Genomic DNA, 23269 nt, shown 5'->3' with positions numbered 1-23269 from the left:
GTCGTACTCTGGGATGGCACAGGTGCTACCGACGCCAAGGATTGCGGGCTCTACATCGATCAGGGTTTCCGCCAGGACCTACGTTAGTGGCTCCAACCCTCACTTCTCCTCCTCCGCCTCCTCCTCACCTTCCACATTAGAATTATCTGCGTGCAGCACCAGCCAGTCATCAGTCAGTAGCTGGAAGCAGTGTAGCAGTGCAGTGGGGAAGCGGCACCAGGCCATGCTGAAGCTGATATGCTTAGGGGACAAACAGCACACCGCCGCAGAGCTGTGGCAGAGACCAGACTGAGCTGTGGCTCTCACCACTCAACTTAAAGCCAGGCATGGTTGCCTCTGATAATGGCCGTAACTTGGTGGCGGCTTTGGAGCTCGACAAGCTCAGACACATCCCATGCCTAGCCCACATCTTAAACTTAATGATACAGCAGCTTCTCAAAACCTACCCCAATTTGCCTGAGCTACTGGTGAAGGTGCGCCGCGTGTGTGCACATTTCCGCAAGTCATCGACAGCTTCAGCCGGTCCATCAACGCTATAGCAGCGCTTGAAATTGCCAGCTCACCGGCTGTTGTGCGACGTGAGCATGCGCTGGAACGCCACATTCCACATGTTGGCCAGGCTTAGTGAGTAGTGTTGAGAACGAATATTCAAATAGCGGATTTTTATCGCGAATATCGCCACTTTGAAAATTCGCGAATATTTCGAATCTAGTGCTATATCTTCATTATATTGAATATTTGGCATTTTTTTCCATCTGAACACATGATTCCTCTCTGCTTCTTGCTTGTAAGCAATGAGAAGGAAGCAATGTCAATTTCACAACAATACTTAGTGCACCAATCAGTAATCTGTAGCCAGACCTGCTAAAATGTGAAGTTGCACGTAATCGCGAATATATTGGAGCACTTGACTCTATCTGCATATAAAGCTATTCTAATGTTCTGCCGTGCCAACCATTTTCTCCAGTCTCAGGAAACTTATACCAGCATGAAAAATGTAGCCAAAGTGACCCATGCCTGTATTTCGCATTCCGAAATCGCATTATGCAATCTTTACATTGCCGATTTAACGCATTCAATATAATAATCTCAAATTCTCGAAATTCGCGAATATATGACGAATATTCTACAAAATATTTGTGAAATATTGCGAAATCAAATATAGTCCCTGCCACTCATCACTATTTGTGAGCAGCAGAGCGCAGTAGTGGAATACCAGCTGCAACATAGTCGTCGCCTTTCCAGTCAGCTTCCGCTATTCACAAGCGAGGAGTGGGTATAGATGTCTGACCTCTCTGAGGTTTTAAGAAACTTTGAGGAATCAACACAGTTGGTGAGCAGCGATAACGTTATTATCAGCGTAACCATCCCACTTCTGTGTCTACTCAAATGCTCGCTGCTCACAATTAAGGACAACACTTTGCATGTGGAAGAGGTGGAAATGGGGGAAGACATTACACAGGAAGATAGCCAGACCACCCTCAGTTCGTCTTCTCAGTGTGAATTGGACGATGAAGAAGAGGAGCAGGAAACGGTTGTCTCCGCTACAGAGGGTAGTACCCATGGAAGTTTAATTCCATCTGTTCAGCGTGGGTGGGCAGAAGAGGAGGAAGAGGATGAAGAGATTTAGAGTGATCCTCCTGTTGACGACAGGGAAGTCTTGCCTGTTGGGACTCATGGATTACTGGTTGTTCACCCATCTCGACCCCCGCTACAAATAGAACTTCTCATCTCTCATTCCTCTGGGTGAGAGGATGAGCAAAACGAAGATCCTTGTTGAAAAATTGCTCCCAAAATTTCCATCTGACAACACATAGGGGAACACATAGCAGTTTCAACAGAGGCAGGGCAACACTCTCCAAGGCCTGGGACAGTTTCAGGACACCTCGCCAGCACCCTCAACTTGATGCGCGGCCTAGTGTCACAAGGAGGGAAACATTTTCGAAGATGGTGAAGGAGTAGAAAGCAGACCGTGTCAGCGTCCTCAATGATCCCTCAGTGCCTTACAACTACTGGACGTCCAAGCTGAACATGTGGCATGAACTGGCGCTCTACGCCTTGGAGGTGCTGGCTTGCCCCGCCACCACCGTTTTGTCTGAGCGGGTATTTAGTGCTGCTGGTGGCATTATAACAGATAAGTGTAGGTATCTGCCTGTCAACTGAAAATGCTGACAGGTTGACTCTTATAAAAAATGAACAAGGCCTGGATTGACTATTATAAAAAATGAACAAGGCCTGGATTGACTCTTATAAAAAATGAACAAGGCCTGGATTGACCAAGACTTCTCTACTCCACCAGAGGAAAACGGCTGAACATAAAGGCACTTTAAATGTGGCTTTTATGGTGTATTGAATACACTGTATTCCCACGCACCCCTTCCACCACAAGCTAGGGTATATGGTTGAATCTTCCTTTTCTCATCCTCCTCCTCCTCTTCCATCATATCAACATGCTTATTCGTCGAATATAATGCCCTCGCATATATGCCCTTCGCAATATAATGTTTTACAGGGTCAGCTCAGCTGCAGGCCCTCGCATATAATTTTTTACAGGGTCAGCTCACCAGCAGGCCCTCACCTACAATGTTTTACAGGGTCAACTCAACAGCAGGCCCTCGCATATAATTTTTTAGAGGGTCAGCTCACCAGCAGGCTCACACCTAAAATGTTTTACAGGGTCAGCTCACCAGAAGGCCCTCGCATATAATTTTTTACAAGATCAGCTCACCAGCAGGCCCGCACCTGAAATCTTTTACAGGGTCAGCTTACCAGCAGGCCTGAACCTAAAATCGTTTACAGGGTCAGCTCACCAGCATGCCTGCACCTAAATTCTTTTACAGGGTCATCTCACCTGCAGGCCCACGCATATAATGTTTTACAGGGTCAGCTCACCAGCAGGCCCTCACCTACAATCTTTTACAGGGTCAGCTCACCTGCAGGCCCTCACGTACAATCTTTTAGAGGGTCAGCTCACCAGCAGGCCCTCACCTGCCTTGCTAAACCTTGATTTCCTTAAAAAAAATCCTCTAAAATTGATTTTATGTTTGGTTTTGTGTGTATTATTGTCAGTCTGTAAAAGTGGCTTACTACTTGGACAACATCGTTCCCAGCAGTGACCTGGGAGCCCAAGATTCATCCAGACATCCTCCCCATGCTGTTCCCGAACCATTTCAGTGGTGTTTGCATCAATTTCTGACCTTTTCTATGAACCAGGCAACCTTCCTCTTCAGAGCAGGGGATGCCTGGTTTAATGCTCGGGTTCTCCCATTGATTTTCATTATACTCTACCGAGCACCCGAGCATCCCAATGTGTTCAGCCCGAGCCCCCGAGCACTATGGTGCTCGATCAACACTAATGCTAAACAATACATCTTACATAATGAAACATAGGACAGATAGAGATACAGTATGATAACTTGAATAAAGAAATAGAGGATAAAGTAAAATATCAGCTTTTTTAACTTACAAGTGCTTATTTTTAAGAATGTCCATCATAAGTTTAAGTGATTTTATTTCTTCCATAATTTCCTCCATTTTAACATTCTGTACAGGTTCAGGGCTCTTCTTGGATGTTATGGAAGCAGAATGCTTTGCATTTGGAGAATTTGTTTGACTAGGTGGGTTAGAAAACCTTGGAGTATTCTAGGAAAACAATAGAAAATGCTCATGACATACACATAAGTTTTCATCACCACTGTAAATAATTGCATACACAAGCACTAAATGTTAAACATGGGTTTGCATATTTCTGATGTATAAGTGGATTAAGAGTATGCTCAGGCGTATTGTAAATGCTGTGGAGTTATATGCGGAGAATCTGCAGCATTTACAGTAGCAGCACATTGGATGAGATTTAAAAAATCTCAACCAGACACTGCAGAGTGTCCACAGTGCAATCCATATATAACTTTACATGTGGTACAGATTAAAAAAATTATTTTTTAACTAGCTTGTTCCTGAGCAGAGACACCAATGATTAAAGTTTCGAGCCCTATGTTTACACGTCTATTTGTCCCTTTGTTGATGTACACAGACAATTCAGTGTAGTCATAGGGATATTTGGGCTATTTGACTATACAATTTCTAGTACATAAAATCTATTTTGTACACTTTTTTTCAATTTTACACCGCTCTCACCCCTTTTAAAAAATAGATGTGGGCTCTCACAGCCCAGGTTTACTATAATTTACACTATAGCTGTTGTCGATTTGCTTTTCTGGTGCACAGACTGCCAAAGAGACACCAAATTTATTAACACACTTGCAATTCCTAATCGACTTGACATATCTTACACTAGCAAGCGTCTTATTAAGACTGGTATGTGAAACATTAGGAGAAGTAATCATGGTGGTCATGGTCAGATAGAGAACAAAAGGGAAAGTAAACAACTCCAATCAGAGACGATGTCACCTGTGAGTTACTGAATTTAACTATTCTACTGTATAATCATTCATATGGTCTACTGGCTATATGATGGCTGGTAATATTGGACTTTGTATAGTTTGTTTTATTTAATAACAGCATGGTAGTATTATTCAGATAATGTTGGGATAATATGTTCACCACAACCTTTAATTGCTTAGTTGGGAACCAAACATCTTTACTCCTCTTCAAACATTATAAATAATAATGTTTGAAGAGATGCAAAGAAGCAAAGCTGTTCCTTCCACTTTTTTTTTCGGGATGACATCCCTAAGGGACCTCAATAGTTAGAGAAAAATTGCCCCATGTCAATGCATACACAGTGACCAGAAGCATGACTTGAAGCTCCATGTTATGTAGTATTGATAATACTATGTTTTTTTTTATGAGGTTAAGGGAAAGTAGTAAAGCTGCTACCTATGCAGTCCCTGTTACTGACTATCCATTGAAATCCTTGCAATAGGAAAATAAACTGTCAGATGAAATGCAGAATGTAAAAGTAAATTCCCCATTAAAAGTGCCCTGTCTGACCCAGGAAGAAGTGGAGCTGCATCTTAAAAAGATGTAAATAGACAAATCGCCAGTACCAGATGGCATACAACCCCGTATCCTAAGAGAATTAAGTAATGTCATAGCCAGACCCTTATTTCTGATATTTAAGTTCTTTATATTGACAGGGAGTGTTCCACAGGATTGTCGCTTAGCAAATGTGGTGCCATTATTCAAAAAAGATCCGAAAGCAGAGCCCGAAAATTATAGACTGGTAAGTCTAATATCTGTCGTGGGTAAACTGTTTGAAGGTTTTCTAAGAGATGATATCTTCGAGTACCTCAATGTAAACAAGCAAATAACACCATATTAGCATGGCTTCATGAGGGATCAGTCATGTTAAACCAATTTAATCAGTTTCTATGAGGAGGTAAGTTCTAGACTTGACTGCAGCGAATCAAAGGATGTCATATAGCTGAACGTCTCTAAAGCATTTGACACTGTACCGCATAAAAGGTTAGTATATAAAATCAGAATGGTCGGACTGGGAGAAAATGTCTGTATGTGGGTAAGTAACTGGCTCAGTGATAGAAAACAGAGGGTGGTTATTAACGGTACACACTCAGATTGGGTTACTGTCACTAGTGGAGTACCTCAGGGGTCAGTATTGGGCCCTATTCTCTTCAATATATTTATTGATGATCTTGTAGAGGGGTCACACAGTAAAATATAAATTTTTGCAGATGACGCTAAACTGTGTAAAGTAATTAACACGGAAGAGGACAGTATACTGCTACAGATGGATCTGGATAGATTGGAGGCTTGGGCAGAGAAGTGGAAGATGAGGTTTAACACTGACAAGTGTAAGGTTATGCACATGGGAAGGAAAAATACAAGTCACCCGTACATACTAAATGATAAAACACTGGGTAACACTGACATGGAAAAGGACCTAGGAATTTTAGTGGACAGCAAACTAAGCTGCACTTTAGAAAAAAGACGACTGAGGGGAGATCGAATTACTATGTATAAATATATCAAGGGTCAGTACAGAAATCTATCCCATCAGCTATTTATCCACAGGACTGTCACTGTGACGAGGGGACATCCTCTGCGTCTGGAGGAAAGAAGGTTTGTACACAAACATAGAAAAGGATTCTTTACGGTAAGAGCAGTGAGACTATAGAACTCTCTGCCTGAGGAGGTGGGTATGGTGAGTACAATAAAGGAATTCAAGAGGGGCCTGGACGTATTTCTGGAGCGTAATAATATTACAGGCTATAGCTACTAGAGAGAGGTTGTTGATCCGGGGAGTTATTCTGATTGCCTGATTGGAGTCAGGAAGGATATTTTTTTCCCCTAAAGTGGGGAAAATTGGCTTCTACCTCACAGGATCTGGATCAACTTGCAGGATAACAGGCTGAACTGGATGGACAGATGTATTTTATCAGCATTATAAATTATGTTACTATGTTACTGCATATTTAAAAAGCACTCTGCTTTTTCTGCGTCTCATATTCATTTCTAAGACATTTAACCTAGCATGTGTGGTGACCTCTCCTTACTATTCTTGGTATCAGCAGTGTTCTCTAAGTAGACATGCCATAAAACAAAATGTAAGAAAACCTTGTAAAGATGCTAACAATATGTTTGCTATTATTGTGGGAACAAAACAAAAGTTTCCTTTCAGAAATTGAACCTGACAGGTGTAATCTTACATACCTTAGAGACACATTACCTGTTTGTATTTGCTTCATAAGATACTGATACAGAAGATAAAAGTGCATACCTTAGTTGTTGGACTTTTTATGTGGGAATTCACATGATCTTCATCTTTATTGCTAACAGATTCATTCTGTGATTAAAAAGAAAAGCAAGATCACTAAAGTTGACTGAAGCTGGCCATACACTTTAGATTAATGTAAGCAAACCCACTGATTTCAGAGTGACTGGCTGACCATCTAAAATTTCTATAAGGGCCTATTGACTCTCTCTGACGTCCACATGCTACACACTGATCTATCATTCCTTCTCAGTGTACTAGTATACAACGCCATAATCTACGAACTGTACACAAGGTATTTGTATATGTTTTGATCAAAATGCATTAGCCCACTCACCACGTCAAGGTTGCCTCTACGAATGGGTCCCTACTCTAACTTGGCACGGCACCACTTGGCAACCACTGACATTACAGCAGTGCACCAGCAGATAGTGTGACCCAGTAGTCCAACAGCACATCTAGTATTAGACAAGGCCCCCCTTGGCACTGTGCCCACCAACCCACAGGCACAGCATCACAGCAAAAATGGCAACCACGCAGTACTGCACCATGTGAACAGATGTCAAAAGCTGTCCTTTCCATGTACTCTCAGGTCAGAGAAAAGAACGAGTAGGTAGTTGGATTTCAACATCCCCAACCTTTTTATTCTCAGTGGGTTAAGTCAATCTTCCATGTGCATGGGAAAGGGTCAGCACAAAACAGATATGAGTTTTTGTAAATAGTTTTTAGGTTTAAATAATTACTCAACATAAGAAATTAGTCTTAGTGCTTATTGTTTACAGTTTGTAATACAGTCCATGACTGCACAGTCCAACAACTTTGTTGACCGTTTCCAATAGTAATTGGGCAGAATTGTGAATGCAGCTGCAGATTATAAAACATGTTGTAATTTAGGACCACTACAAGATAGGAAAATGTTTACTACTGTTATTTCCTATGTAAAAGAACATGAAAGGCTCACTCCTGAGGAGGCAATCTTATTCTTTGGTGGACGTTTCCCCTGCATCTTTGGTCTGTCTGCTGTGGGATGCGCCAACTTTACTGATGAAGCTTTGAGTCCATCCAGAGTTGGATTATCTGAATTATACAGGAAAAACAAATATGAAACAAGTTTTGAGGCAGAGATAAAGAGAAATAATGTGTATTAGGATCCATTCACACGTCCACGGAAAAAAACGCAATTGCTGACCCTTTCATTTCTATAGGGCCGCACAATGTGCGGCCCGGTTCCAGAAATGCGGATCCGCACTTCCGGGTCAGCATTTCCGTTCCCGAAAAAAATAGAACATGTCCTATTCTTGTCCGCAATTGCGGACAAGATTAGGCATATTCTATTATAGTGCCGGCGATGTGCAGTCCGCAAAATGCGGAACGCACATTGCCGGTGTCCGTGTTTTGCGGATACGTGAATCTGCAAAACACATACGCATGTGTGAATGGACCCTTATGATGTTAGTAACTTTCCTGTATGGAAACTTTTAATGGATAAAAATGACTGTTAGAACTAGAGGGTTTCCCACTAATAACACTGATCACCTTTCTACAGGATAGGTGACGGATGTTTGATTGGTGGGAGAATTGCTGGACCATGAGAATGAGACCATGAGAATGGGAAACAGATGAGCACATTTACTCCCAAGGGAACCTCGCCAATTTATCCCCTTTTATGTTGATAGGTGGAACATTTAATCAAGGGGAAAATCACTAGTTTCACTGCAAACATGAAGATTTAAGTGTTACTGAAGTAAACTAGAGTGTGCCTATCCCTGCCATGTCACCTTTTACTTTTGGCCACAATTGTATTGTCAATCAGTGTTCGTTATTGTCCGGGCATTGACCAATGTAATAGGACAGACACTTATCTAAAATTTGTTCAGAAGTAAATGGTGCAGGATAAACTTACTTGTCTCTTTATTCTTGTCCTTTTTCTCTTCTGCTGGTTTTGTCTGTGATTCAATTGTGGGTCTAGGAAATAAAACAAACTTTTGTCTATACCCATTATATATTTTGTAACAATGCACTGAGAAGACATTCAGCCAGCTTGTATTTCAGAATCTCAAGGCAGACAACCCTTTGTTTTTTAAAGGTTTCCCTGTTTTGTCCTGCCCTTGTTCTCCACCTATGTAATATGAGTAAGGTGCATGTCATAGAACACAGCATTCATGGATATTTTAAAACACTGGTGTGCCAACCCACCAGTAATTGTAAGCAACTGGAATCATTGGGGCAGTCTCTTGCATCAAAGAATGGTTATGTAATGAATGAGGAAGAGGTCCCCTTGCCTACTGAGACTCTGCACATATCATATGTCTGCCTCTGGGCCATGCTCTTCGCAAATATTTATGAAGCTATATTTGACTACTGAGAATCTCAAAACTGGAGGAAAATACTTCCGTTTTGTCAATTTGGACAAAAAACTGAACAAACCAGAATGGAGTGCACCAGAATACATTCCGTTCCATTTTGTTGCGTTCCCGTACCGGACACAAAATCACTGCACCAAAAAACATATCCGGTGCTCATTGACTTAAAATGGTTTTAGTGCCGGAGCCATCATGTTCATTTTCGATGTAATACAACTGGATCCGTTCTGAACGCATGCAGCTGGTTGTATTATTGAAACAGATACGTTGTGCTGTGGTTTGGAGATCCCATGCCAGATCTCAAAACCGGACAGCAAAAACGCAGATGTGAAAGTAGCCTTAGAGTATATCTGAATGGGGTGTTAGACCAGGTCTACATGAGTGCATTATAGGCACATTATGCCTCCATATTTCAGATGTGCAACCAGGCTAAATGTGAATTTGGGTCAGTTAAACCCGCAGTTGGGCCGGTCCTTATATCCACAATATGGATGCATAACGTATCTGTAATAAATTTGTGTGGACCTGGTCTCACCACAAACAGTCAAGCTCATCGCTTTCCAGTTCTAGAGCAGGGTCCACCAGTAAACATAATAAAGCGATTTCAGCACCACATCCAATTAAAATAAATAACTTTTATTGGGTCCAGCATAAAAAGAGAGCATATATGATATGATTTACATGCTTCAGCTTAACACCTGATTATGATTAAGCGTAAACCATCTGCTCTGCAAATGGATATTTTTATGCTGGACCCAAAAAAGTTTCTACTTTCCCATATGCATTTTGGTTTCAGGTTTTGAGATCCGAAAGAGGACCAAAACAGTTCTGTTTTGATTACACATCAGTATGCATCTGTTCCGTTAGGATGCGGTTGTGTGAAATCGAAATGGAACAAACCGGATCTGTCACTAAATACAATGAAAGTCAATGGGTGATGGATCATTTTTTTTAGAATCCTAAAAACCCAGAACCGTCACCAATTGACTTACATTGTTTTTAGCGGTTTATTCAGTTTCGATGACCAGGCACAAAAACGCAGCTTGCAATGGTTTTTTTGTCCGGTCACAAAACGGAATGCTGACGGAATGGGAGGCATCCTGATGCATCCTGAATGGATCTCTTTCCATTGGGAAAGCATGGGGATAAAACTAAACCATTTTGGCCCGGTTTTGAGATCCTCTGCCGGATCCCAAAACCAGAATGCCAAAACACACATACCATGCGTATGGCAGCACGACCACCACTGATGTATTGCAGGGTGGTCGTAACCATGGAAACGAGTAGTGTATAATGTGATCCAGCCAGCAAAGGAAGCAATATGGACAATCACAATACATTAGTAAGTGGCTTGTATTCACTTTCTCTACATAATAAATGCCATTTGCTGAAGTGACACAACCCCTTTAAACATTTCTGGGGACAACATTGTGTACTTTTTGTACGTTTCTCACTATAAATCTTCACATTGGCCAAAGCTCTGTTATTCTCATATTCCCGGTATAACCATGGAGTTAGGCTATAGTCACATGACATAAGAAACATTAACATTAAAAACAGTTAAATGGTCAATTTTTTGTGGCCATTTTTTCATGGATACCTTTCTTGAAAATGGCTATGTAAAATGTCCCCCCTGACTTGTATGGGGGCTGTCGGGCCATGAAAACAGATAAAATAAGATATGTCCTATTTCTTGATAGCAACTGTTCAGAGTTTGTAAAAAAAAATTAAAAAAAAGGACTTGGAAAAATGTGTTGATGATTTTAAAATCTCACTTGTTGGCTTGGCTAGTGCTGGGTTTGGTCTTGGCTGGTATTGGTGGAGGTGGGGCAGGTTTCTTTCCTGGTTGATGTGCCACCTTGGGAGCAGACTCTGACTTATTTTCTTTTTGCTCTGAAAAAAGTAGTGTAATATTATGTGTAATTTGTCATGTTCTAATTTATTATCAGTTGACAAAATACCCATTCATTTTCTTCTTACAGACCCTACAAATACTAGTCCAAGATCTATACATGCCATTTGACAACTGTTACTAAACCACACTGCACTTTCAGACAGCTTTGTTAGTAGTACAGGTGACTACAAGAAAGTTAGCAATATATGTTAGCAGAGAAATAAATGTTGTTTCTCACCCTACCCTTTTGTAAACTAACTTCCTCTCTGAAATTGTAAGAAATTCATCTCTAAGACCAGAGACCTCCCATAGAAGTTTATGGAGAGGTGAGAGGGAAGGAGGAGGGAGAAAGTGCAGAAAGACCCGACTTGATTCAGCAGATTCATCAGCCACTAGTAAGTGTTAAAGGATTTGTGCAGGCAGTATATATTGATGATCTATCCTCAGGAGGGGTCATGAATATCTGATTGGTCGGGGTCCGACACCCGGCACCCCCACAATCAGCTGTTTGAAGAGGAAGTGGCGCTCCATGCAAGCACTACTTCCTCCTTATTCCTCATTACACTGCCTGCTGTCTCTGAAGTCTCAGCGGCACAGTGTAATTACAAGTACTCGCTCCATTCACTTGAGTACTTGTAATTACACTACATAGCTGCTGCAAGGGAGATGACGCACAATATCATGAAGAGGAAGCATCGTTCACATGGTGCTCCGCCTCCTCTTCAAACAACTGATTGGTGCAAGGTGTCAATCCCACGCCTATCAGATATTGATGACCTATCCTGAGGTTATGTCATCAATATATCATGCCTGTACCACTCTTTAATGTCACCCAAGTGTTTTATTCACATCTATACTGCTTAGTACTCCTCTATAATGTCGTATATGCTACTTATGAAAGATTCTGAGTGAGTCAGACCCAGTTAGCAAGCCAAATCTTTTATCTCCATGTGTATTCTATAGGTAGCTGATTAGCAGCTCCACCCACCAGCTCAGAGACAACTGAGAACGCAAAGGAGAAAATTGTAAAAAAAATGCCAGATACAAATCATGCAATGGTCAGATATAGTGGTATCTGGTTCTGAAAAGTTATCTGAAAGTTCGGGCAAACCATAATATCTGGATTTAATTTGATCATCAGTCAGTATTGAATATGATTTCTGTTAGTCTATGTGACAGCACTTATAGAATAATTATGTAGACTTCAAAAAAGCTTTTCCACACTGTGCAGACTGCATGAATCATTTCATGACTATTGCTTATGACCTACACCCTCTGAAGAAACATTTCCTTTTGCTATTTATGAAATGCTAAATACAGTAATGATTTTGAATTCATAATGGCTTAGCAGTGGCTTTTCACATTATTTATACCAAAGCTACCCCTTTTCTGTAAGCTGTTTCCTGTAAAATGGGTTGCACAGCGGGCACTCCCCCCATTGCCTATGCTTTGTCTATAGGACTATAGACCTTTTAAATGGCATTCAGCGTAAAAATGTTTATATGATTTTAGAATATGGTCTACTTCTATTCTGGAAACAGCATTCGAATGCTTTCAGGAATCATTTTTAGTGGTGTTGCTCCAGTGTTTTGGCGGCAGTTACATATGTTAACTGAAGGTATATGGGAGATATGAAACTCAGTACACACAAGTGTTGTCTCAACAGGCATTTTTGTTCATTAAGTGGTGGTTTTTGTCTTTCTTGTTGTCTTTTAAAAAACGCAGAATGCTTTAGCTCTCTACGTTTTTTGAGCCCTTTTCACAACATCTTCTTTATACGTGAAAAATGCCACAAAGGAAACACTAGTGGTAAGATACACTGATTGCAAAAGAAAACTGAAATACCATCACAAAAAGCATAAAAAATGTCAGCAGTTATTCTGGCTTTTTTTATTTATGGTAATTCATTTTTTTTTACTGATAATTGATGCGTGTGAGCACCCTAATGCCGATTTCACACTAGATCTGGGTTTTGTTTTAAAAAACGCAGGATTTTTCTTGTTTTTTAAATGCCTCTACCAGATATTACATGCTGGTCAATAGGAAATTATAAAACAATTTGTCTCATCAGGCAGCGGCGCATGAACAGTTGCTGCTCCAGTACCAGAAGCTGAGCCTCTGCCCTTGCGCTGCTACTCAGAGGTTCGACACAGGAGCAAGATTGTCAGGGTTGGCCAAGATGCATGGGCTTGTAAATCAAGAAGCAGCTGGACACTTCACCTGTGGGGACAGCCCCTCGTCAGTGAAGAACTTTTTCTGAAGAGACGAATCAATTCATTAGAATCAATTTGCTCATCTCTAATTAGCACATATAAAACTTTGGCTGCACTGAGGAACAAACCACCATTTTGAAGAATACAATTTTTGTATTTTATGTAAGATATGCCACTCAAGCATTCAGTAGTTCACGTTATTTGAAGTCATTTATTTTATAAAATACACATTCTATTTGGGGTTGATAGCCAATATAAAGCAACACGTTGCAACTTCCACACGTGTAAATGTAAAGTACTGAGACAGAGGCAAATAAAGAGGAAAAAGAAGCAGAAGGACCACCGAGAACCATTGATATCAACCTACCAAAACCATAACTTAAAACAATACCTTAATAAAATGGGAACACAATTTTACAAATTTTATACCTAGAGGTTAGTGTTGAGGTTCGTGATCCTGTATATTACTATAAATCCTCATATGGGCCTCAAGCCTCTAATACATCTGAAATGGAATGATTCCTCAAACCAACATTGTCCTCACCTATTCTGGCCAGGCAACCAAGCAAATGCTGGTTCAGTGGCATCACTAATGGCCTTGGAAAACAGAAAAAGTCACTACCCATTGTATACACTGATAGGAATTTTAGATTTTGTCCTACCTTTTTGACCTGTAGAATTGGAAGCGGGTGACTGTGCCCTGTTCGCAGGGGACTTTTGGTCCATGGTAGGTGTGTCCATTTTGGTAACTAAAATGAAGAGCAGAGAATGAGAGAGTATATTGAAGAGCCCACTGTACATAGAACACCATGTCTTTAATCAATATAAGGAGGCCACATGATAGTTTTTCAGAAGTTATTTTTCCACTCAGGTCATTAGAAATACCTGATAGCACTAAACATAGAAATGTTGGTGAAAAGAGCTCATCTTCTTGCTGCTACCTGAAGGAGTTTAACCTGCTGTTTAAAATATTACACGTCTTTTCCTGTGTGGGCTGAAAGCTGCTACTACTGAAATAAGAGGTACGTCTGTGGTTATGATCACTGCACCATCATGTATTGTTCTAATGCACTCTTATGACAAGGTTTAGGCACTGAATAACCAAACTGTCTTATTACTCATTTTTACCGTATCACACAGAACATAGAAAACACGTGCCAGTAGAATATTAGGGCATAGTTTACAAATAACTCATTGAGACAACATATTAAAAGCTTAAAAAAAAAAAAAAAAAAAAAAGCTAATACCGGTAATTTGCTGTAATTTTTTTTATTGTGATTGGTTGTTTAAAGTGCAAATTATCAATTATGTATGTGATAACATAGGGTTATATGAAGTCACAATCGAGAGCAGGGATCATTTGAAACATGAATATAGTTCTATTATGGATCCATAATCAGAAATGTACAGTCAACATTATACCTTCAAGGATATGCAGTTTTCTAAATGAAGTTTAAAGAGATCTTTCAAGTAAATGGAACCATTTAAAGGGGGTTTCCAGCCTGAAGCATTTATGGTGTCATGCATCCACTGGATCAAAATGAACATACAGGTGCATGCTACCATGGCTGACATATAAAAGCAAATATGCTCCATGGGCACTTTTTTTTTTTTCAAAATTGTGTGGGCTCATCCGCCAATGACAAGGTGCCCTCTTTAGATGGGGACCTTGCCTCTCCTGGTTCTAGGCCTACAAAGTGAATTCATAACCATGTAGGATTTGGCTATGGCTACCCTATGCTCTAATTAAAAGCCAATGGATAGGTGATAAATACTAAGTTGGCGGGATCTGGCTGCTGGGATCTTGATTCTCCATCAATCACCAACAGACAGCAGCTAGGAGTAGTTTGAATGGACTTGTAGTCGAGCATGTGCTATGCAATGCAAAAGATTGACATCTATGGCAACAAAATCCGCAACAAAAAACACACACCATTCTGCATTTCTTTTTCTTCTGTAGGTTTCCAGCAGAAATGGTATAGATCTTCTGTAGCATTTCAGTCCCATACCCGAAATATAACCTTTAAAAATTCCTACCTCCAAATTTCAGCTTTACCTGCATTACTAAAGGCCTCAATAGATAACTGCAACCCTGGTTCCAGAGATCACAACTTTTAGATGAATATTAATACAGTCTTTACTGAACTATACAGTGCTACATGTTCACAGGAACCGATAAAGGTCCTTTTTGAATCAGTATCTAAAGGTACGACCACATGCTCAGGTTTCTTGATGCAGGTTCGGAAGCCAAAACCAGCTGCGAATTCAGAAAAGAGGAGAAGTCATATCTGACCATTATATTTTATATCATTTTATGATTAATTTTGGCTTCCAAAACTGCATCCAGAAATCTGAACATGTGGCCGTACCATAAGGGAGTACTGTCGGAGTACCTGCACAGTTGCTAAAAATGCACCAGCAGTAAAAACAAGAATTTTCTACCTTTTTGTACTGTGGAACCGGCACAGAGATTGCCACTGGGAGACTGGGAGCTGTTTATTGGAGGCTTGAGGTCCATGGTTGTATTGTTAATTTTTGATACTAAATTGAAGAGTAAAAATGCAATGGTGTAAAGACCTGTTTATACACATACATAATCAACAACATAATCAAGGTGCAGGATATAACTGACGGAGCTTATTGTTCTGGACTGAAGAATACAATTAGAAGTAATGTATTATTCCATGATGCAAAACCTGGTATGTCTTCAGCTCCTTGTTTGGACATGTGGGAGTACCAACCAGTGGAGATCTGTAAGGTATGGCATGCTTATTCTAAAGGAGTAGTTCAACCCTATATAAATAATGCTTCATCACTGTATAAATAATTGTGGTTTAGCTTTGTATTACACTTTAGGTTTTAATTTCTCACTGTTTGGATTTTTACAGTTAAGCAAGGCTGCTTTTACACAGTCGGTCGATCAGTAGTTTCCATCAGTGATTGGGAGCCTAAACCTTGTGCGGTCAAAAACCCAGGTCTGGAGGAAATCTTTCCCTTATACCAGGCATCCTCAAACTGCGGCCCTCCGGCTGTTGCAAAACTACAACTCCCAGCATGCCCAAACAGCCTACAGGTATCAGCCTACAGCAGGGCATTGTGGGAGTTGTAGTTTTACAACAGCTGGAGGCCGCAGTTTGAGGATGCCTGCCTTATACCTTATCCCTGTGAAGGCTCCACTCCTGGTTTTGGTTTACAATCATCGATGGAAATCACTGATCAAACACAGACTGTGTGAAAGTGGCCTAAGAATGTTTCTATTTACTGACAGCAGAACTTAGCATACCCCCCTTACCCACTGCCTGTATCTCTACCCTGTGGCGGGGGTAAAACATTTATCAACACTGTTCATGCTGTGTTGATGGATATAGCTTAGGCTAAAAATCCCAGATCAGACTTTTTCCAACATATTTCTAAGTAGAAAAGTCTCGCCCTCGTGACTTCATACATATGGTGCTGAGTCCAAATCCCCTATTTTTCATTGTATTTACACCAGACAATGATATACATTCATTGATATGCACAGTTCCTTACGATGGAGCCGCAAGGACTCCATGTGCCACCATACAATGCTGTGTCATGTACCATATGTACTGAGCTATTTTCTTCTAGGAGATAATAACTCAGTACATGCTGCATCTAATGCTTTTTATGTTGAATTAATACAGAGTGACAGAAAAACCTTAGTGTTCTACCAAATGAAATCAAAGGCATATGAAGGTACGGTACGGCCTTATGCACTCCTTTTTGGTGCTCTATAATGACACTACACTAAAAGGATACTACCTTAATATGGCCAAGTCCCTACACTAATAAATTGTACAAAATGGCAACTGCTTAAAGGGAACCTGTCATCGGGATGTGTGTATTGAGCTGAGGACATGGGTTGCTAGATGGCCGCTAGCACATCCGCAATAACTAGTCCCCATAGCTCTGTGTGCTTTTATTTTGTAAAAAAAACCGATTTGATACAAATGTAAATTAACCTGACATGAGTCCTGTATGTGAGATGAGTCAAGGACAGCATATGTCATCGTTTTTTTTTACCTAATAAAAGCACACAAAGCTATGGGGACTGGGTATTGCAGATGTGCTAGCGGCCATCTAGCAACCCATGTCCTCAGCTCTATGCACAAAATCCCGGAACAAGTATTGCATATTTAGGACAGCTTTTCAGCTTCTAAATGTAAAAGACGTGTATTAATTTAATTCACTGCAAGCAAAGATCTCTAAAACAGAGAAGAACTGACATATCCTATGTACAGTAGAATGATGAGTCATAACAAGCCTTTATATAGTAATTAAAGGGTTTTTCCACCTTTCAGATATTGATGACCTATCCTTCAAATAGTTCGACAGTACTAGATCATGGTGGTCTGACACCCGGCATCCCTACCAAGCTGTTGTTTGTGCTGGCTGCTGCAAAAAGCTGACTGGTGGAGGTGCAGGGTGTTGGAACCCCAGTCATCTGATATTAGTGTCCCATCTGGAGGATAGGTCATCACTATCTAAAAGGTGAATAAACCCTATATGGTTTATAGAAGACTGGGAAACCCCTTTAATTTTGGGATGCACATTTCAAAAGATCTTTTCCTGTGTGGGTTGAGAGTTCTGGTTACTACTGATATAATATGTAGAAAGCAGATGTGTTCTTGGTCACTAGGCACACTATAGATATGGAGCTCAACATTGAGCAGCCTGGTTGTCCCATAACTGTTGTAAGGGATCGTCTTTTTATTTGGGGGTCATTCTCACAGACTTCTTCCAGACAAGGCTTTAGTGTCCAAACAGTGCATTTATTTGGCAGTCTTCATGCACAAACAGCAACTAAAACATAAATCAAAACAAATCCTCAGCCATCTGGCCACTGACTAAACAGTATAGTCCCTCTCTAGCAGGATCCGAGTCTACCACCCAGCTCCCCAAAACACTGCAGTGCTTACCCCACACAGGGTCAGAGGGTCCCAGCTCCCACAGGCTTTAGCACAGTCTGCTCCTTCCTCAGACTGAGAGCCCTACCCAAGTCCAGCAACAGGATTAAACAGCATCCCTGGACATGGGCATATTTTTAAATCCCGGAGTGGAGCATGGGGAACAGGCACCCACCCAACACATTGCCTGTTCCCAGTAAAAGCCCGCCCTGGACTAGATGGAGCCAGCTAAGCTAAGTAGCTTGGTGTCCACAAACTAGCTTAGTGGCCACCTATATCTAGGGCCTTTACTCCACCAAGGCCGGGCCCCTTGGTGACACACTCTTGGTGCAAACAACACCCCCTTTCCACGCTTTACCAGGACTTTTCTGTTCTCACCCAGGCTCCTCTGGGTGAGATACACCCTTTCAATGGTCGTCATGTGGCCCTCTGGCAGCTCCACTGCCACACTGTACACTTTACCGTAATTCTGTATCATCAAGAAATGTAGCAATACATACTTGGTGGCAATACTAGTAGTTATGACAATTAGGGACAGTTGTTACACCAACAGTGAAAACATCAAAATGTCTTACTCTTTAACCAGCTCCCGACCGCCTAACGCAGGCATGCGTCCTGGGCGCCCGGGCTATTCCTTGTTGACGCGCTGGCGCGTCATCTCGCGAGATGCGAGATTTCCTGTGAACGCGCGCTCACAGTAGCGCGCGTTCACAGGATCGGAAGGTAAACGAGTTGATCTACAGCCTGCCAGCGGCAATCATTCGCTGGCAGGCTGTAGATGCGATTTTTTAAACCCTTGAAAGGTATATCAGACACTGTTTTGTTAACAGCTTCTGATATACAGTACAGACCAAAAGTTTGGGCACACATTCTTATTCAAAGAGTTTTCTTTATTTTCATGACTATGAGAATTGTAGATTTACACTGAAGGCATCAAAACCATGAATTAACACATGTGGAATTATATACATAACAAAAAAGTGTGAAACAACTGAAAATATGTCATATTCTAGGTTCTTCAAAGTAGCCACCTTTTGCTTTGATTACTGCTTTGCACACTCTTGTCATTCTCTTGATGAGCTTCAAGAGGTAGTCACCTGAAATGGTTTTCACTTCACAGGTGTGCCCTGTCAGGTTTAATAAGTGGAATTTCTTGCCTTATAAATGGGGTTGGGACCATCAGTTGCGTTGTGGAAAAGTCAGGTGGATACACAGCTGATAGTCCTACTGAATAGACTGTTAGAATTTGTATTATGGCAAGAAAAAAGCAGCTAAGTAAAGAAAAACGAGTGGCCATCATTACTTTAAGAAATGAAGGTCAGTCAGTCTGAAAAATTGGGAAAACTTTGAAAGTGTCCCCAAGTGCAGTCACAAAAACCATTAAGCGCTACAAAGAAACTGGCTCACATGCGGACCGCCCCAGGAAAGGAAGACCAAGAGTCACCTCTGCTGTGGAGGATAAGTTCATCCGAGTCACCAGCCTCAGAAATCGCAGGTTAACAGCAGCTCAGATTAGAGACCAGGTCAATGCCACACAGAGTACTAGCAGCAGACACATCCCTAGAACAACTGTTAAGAGGAGACTGTGTGAATCAGGCCTTCATGGTAGAATATCTGCTGGGAAACCACTGCTAAGGACAGGCAACAAGCAGAAGAGACTTGTTTGGGCTAAAGAACACAAGGAATGGACATTAGACCAGTGGAAATCTGTGCTTTGGCCTGATGAGTCCAAATTTGAGATCTTTGGTTCCAACCACCGTGTCTTTGTGCGGACCAGAAAAGGTGAACGGATGGACTCTACATGCCTGGTTCCCACCGTGAAGCATTGTGGAGGAGGTGTGATGGTGTGGGGGTGCTTTGCTGGTGACACTATTGGGGATTTATTCAAAATTGAAGGCATACTGAACCAGCATGGCTACCACAGCATCTTGCAGCAGCATGCTGTTCCATCCGGTTTTCTTTTAGTTGGACCATCATTTATTTTTCAACAGGACAATGACCCCCAAACACACCTCCAGGCTGTGTAAGGGCTATTTGACCATGAAGGAGAGTGATGGGGTGCTGCGCCAAATGACCTGGTCTCCACAGTCACCGGACCTGAACCCAATCGAGATGGTTTGGGGTGAGCTGGACCGCAGAGTGAAGGCAAAAGGGCCAACAAGTGCTAAGCATCTCTGGGAACTCCTTCAAGACTGTTGGAAGACCATTTCAGGTGACTACCTCTTGAAGCTCATCAAGAGAATGCCAAGAGTGTGCAAAGCAGTAATCAAAGTAAAAGGTGGCTACTTTGAAGAACCTAGAATATTACATATTTTCAGTTGTTTCACACTTTTTTGTTATGTATATAATTCCACATGTGTTAATTCATAGTTTTCATGCCTTCAGTATGAATCTACAATTTTCATAGTTATGAATATAAAGAAAACTCTTTGAATGAGAAGGTGTGTCCAAACTTTTGGCCTGTACTGTACCTGCTACCAGGTCCTCTGGTGGTTCCTTTTGCTTGGGTCGACCACCAGAGGACACAGGCAGCTTTGTAAGTAGCACCAAGCACCACACTACACTACACCCCCCCTGTCTCTCTTTTAACCCCTTATTAACCCCTGATTACCCCATATAGACTCCCTGATCACCCCCCTGTCATTGATCACCCCCCTGTAAGGCTCCATTCAGACGTCCGTGCAAAACACGGACATCGCGGATCTGCAAAACACGGACACCGGCAATGTGCTTTCCGCATTTTGCGGATCCGCACATTGCCAGAACTATAATGAAAATGCCTTTTCTTGTCCGCAATTGCGGACAAGAATAGGACATGTTCTATAGGCTCTACAAAAAACGCAGTGTTCGCCCGATCAAGCCTGATCTTGTGCGCACACTTGCGCTCAGTCCGCCCCACCGCAGTGACAGAATGTTTTTTTTTCTGATCACTGCAAAAACACTGTAATCGCTGAGGCGCTATAAAGATCACTTTTGAGGGGCATGGCGAGTTCATAGAAGATTTTTATTTTTTTTGCACAAGTTAGCGGAAATAGTTTTTTTTGTTTTTTCTTACAAAGTCTCATATTCCACTAACTTGTGACAAAAAATAAAATCTCACATGAACTCACCATACCCCTCACGGAATCCAAATGCGTAAACAATTTTTGACATTTATATTCCAGACTTCTTCTCACGCTTTAGGGCCCCTAAAATGCCAGTGCAGTATAAATACCCCATAAGTGACCCATTTTGGAAAGAAGACACCCCAAGGTATTCCGTGAGGGCATGGCGAGTTCCTAGAATATTTTTTTTTTTGGCACATGTTAGCGGATATTATTTTATTTTTTTTCTCTTACAAAATCATTTTCCGCTAACTTGAGCCCCAAAAAAAAAAATTCTAGGAACTCGCCATGCCCCTCACGGAATACCTTGGGGTGTCTTCTTTCCAAAATGGGGTCACTTGTGGGATATTTATACTGCCCTGGCATTTTAGTGGCCCTAAAGCGTGAGAAGAAGTCTGGAATCCAAATGCCTAAAAATGCCCTCCTAAAAAGTGCTCATTGGAATTTGGGCCCCTTTGCGCACCTAGGCTGCAAAAAAGTGTCACACATGTGGAATATGAGACTTTGTAAGAAAAAAAAAAAAAAAAAAAAATTATCATTTTCCGCTAACTTATGACAAAAAATAAAAGCTTCCATGAACTCACTATGCCCATCAGCTAATACCTTAGGGTGTCTACTTTCCGAAATGGGGTCATTTGTGGGGTGTTTCTACTTTCTGGGTATTGTAGATCCTCAGAAAACATGACAGATGCTCAGAAAGTCAGAGCTGCTTCAAAATGCGGAAATTCACATTTTTGTACCATAGTTTGTAAACGTTATAACTTTTGCACAAACCAATAAATATATACTTATTGCATTTTTTTATCAGACATGTAGAACAATAAATTTAGAGAAAAATTTATATAGAAATGTAGTTTTATTTGAAAAATTTAACAACAAAAAATAAAAAATGTCATTTTTTTGCAAAAATTTCAGTCAATTTCGATTAATAACAAAAAAAGTAAAAATGTCAGCAGCAATGTAATACCACCAAATGAAAGCTCTGTTAGTGAGAAGAAAAGGAGGTAAAATTCATTTGGGTGGTAAGTTGCATGACCGAGCAATAAACGGTGAAAGTAGTGTAGTGCAGAGGTGTAAAAAGTGGTCTGGTCATTAAGGGGGTTTAAGCTAGGGGGGCTGAGGTGGTTAAAGGCCTCCAGCAACCCATCCTAGAATGTGGGTGAGGGAGCAAGACCTCACTATAGTGTGCTACATTCACTTCACACTGCCTACTCTACAATACATAATAATGGAGTGTTGTGCATCTGATATGTCAGACTAAACAGCCAGATAGTAAATCTCAGCAATATAAAATGAAGACAGAGTGCAGTGTAGTGAGACCCCCAACTCCCCTAAGCAGCTCTACAATGGCAATCCATCCTAGTCATCCTGTATATTATACCATGCATGAAAAAAAAAACTTTAAAACATCCACTCTTGTCTGTACTACCTTTCTGCCCTGGGGAACTGGCACTGGAATTGGCATTGGGTGACTGTGGACTGTTCACGGGTTTCTTGAGCTCCACGGCAGTTGTGTCCTTTTTCACTACTAAAATGATTTTTAAAAAATTAAAAAAATGTTAAATGGTAGATAAGTATAAAACTGCATTTACACACCCCTAAAAAAATGTATTTTGAACAAATTTCAACTAACACCTCATGTTAATAATTTTTGCAGCATACAGCCAGTCCTTGTGATGTTTGGGGTGTAGTAGTTGTAGCATGTACTTGTAGTAGCTGTAGCAGTGACGATGGATAAGCCCACCTGATGTAATTGCATGGGTGCTACCAATAAGCTTTTAGCTAGGATGGTGACCCACATGTAACCACGTAACTGGCACTTTATGGAAATTCTATTCATGCGCTTTTAGAATCCTAAACATCTACCCCCTTATGGATGATAGGTGTGTAAGTGGATGTCCATCAGTATTTTGCTCATGCGCTACCTCCATCATACACCATTGGGGCCTGGCTGTGTCCTGCAGTGAACCTGATATCAGTGAGTGTGGTCTTTTCAGTGATATTTGGTAAATTTTTATGTCCTTTTCAAAGAATGTATTAATCTGTAGAAATTAGACAGGGTTGTGGTCACTA

The 23269-nt window shown here is 41.1% G+C and overlaps 1 protein-coding gene across 1 annotated transcript in view; it reads right to left on the bottom strand.

The window, feature by feature from the left end:
* SH3D21 (SH3 domain containing 21) overlaps nt 1-23269 on the bottom strand; it is a 99324-nt gene that overhangs the window by 17342 nt on the left and 58713 nt on the right. The window contains exons 11-18 of the mRNA XM_044287701.1: nt 22626-22724; nt 15607-15705; nt 13827-13913; nt 10833-10950; nt 8598-8659; nt 7656-7771; nt 6701-6766; nt 3467-3642 (exon numbers count right to left, since the gene is read on the bottom strand). Coding sequence (XP_044143636.1) covers nt 3467-3642; nt 6701-6766; nt 7656-7771; nt 8598-8659; nt 10833-10950; nt 13827-13913; nt 15607-15705; nt 22626-22724 — 823 coding nt within the window. The remainder of the gene's footprint in view (nt 1-3466; nt 3643-6700; nt 6767-7655; nt 7772-8597; nt 8660-10832; nt 10951-13826; nt 13914-15606; nt 15706-22625; nt 22725-23269) is intronic.

This window comes from Bufo gargarizans, chromosome 3, assembly GCF_014858855.1.
Source record: "Bufo gargarizans isolate SCDJY-AF-19 chromosome 3, ASM1485885v1, whole genome shotgun sequence".
Lineage (NCBI taxonomy): Eukaryota > Metazoa > Chordata > Amphibia > Anura > Bufonidae > Bufo > Bufo gargarizans.
This window is presented reverse-complemented; position numbering and strand designations above follow the sequence as displayed.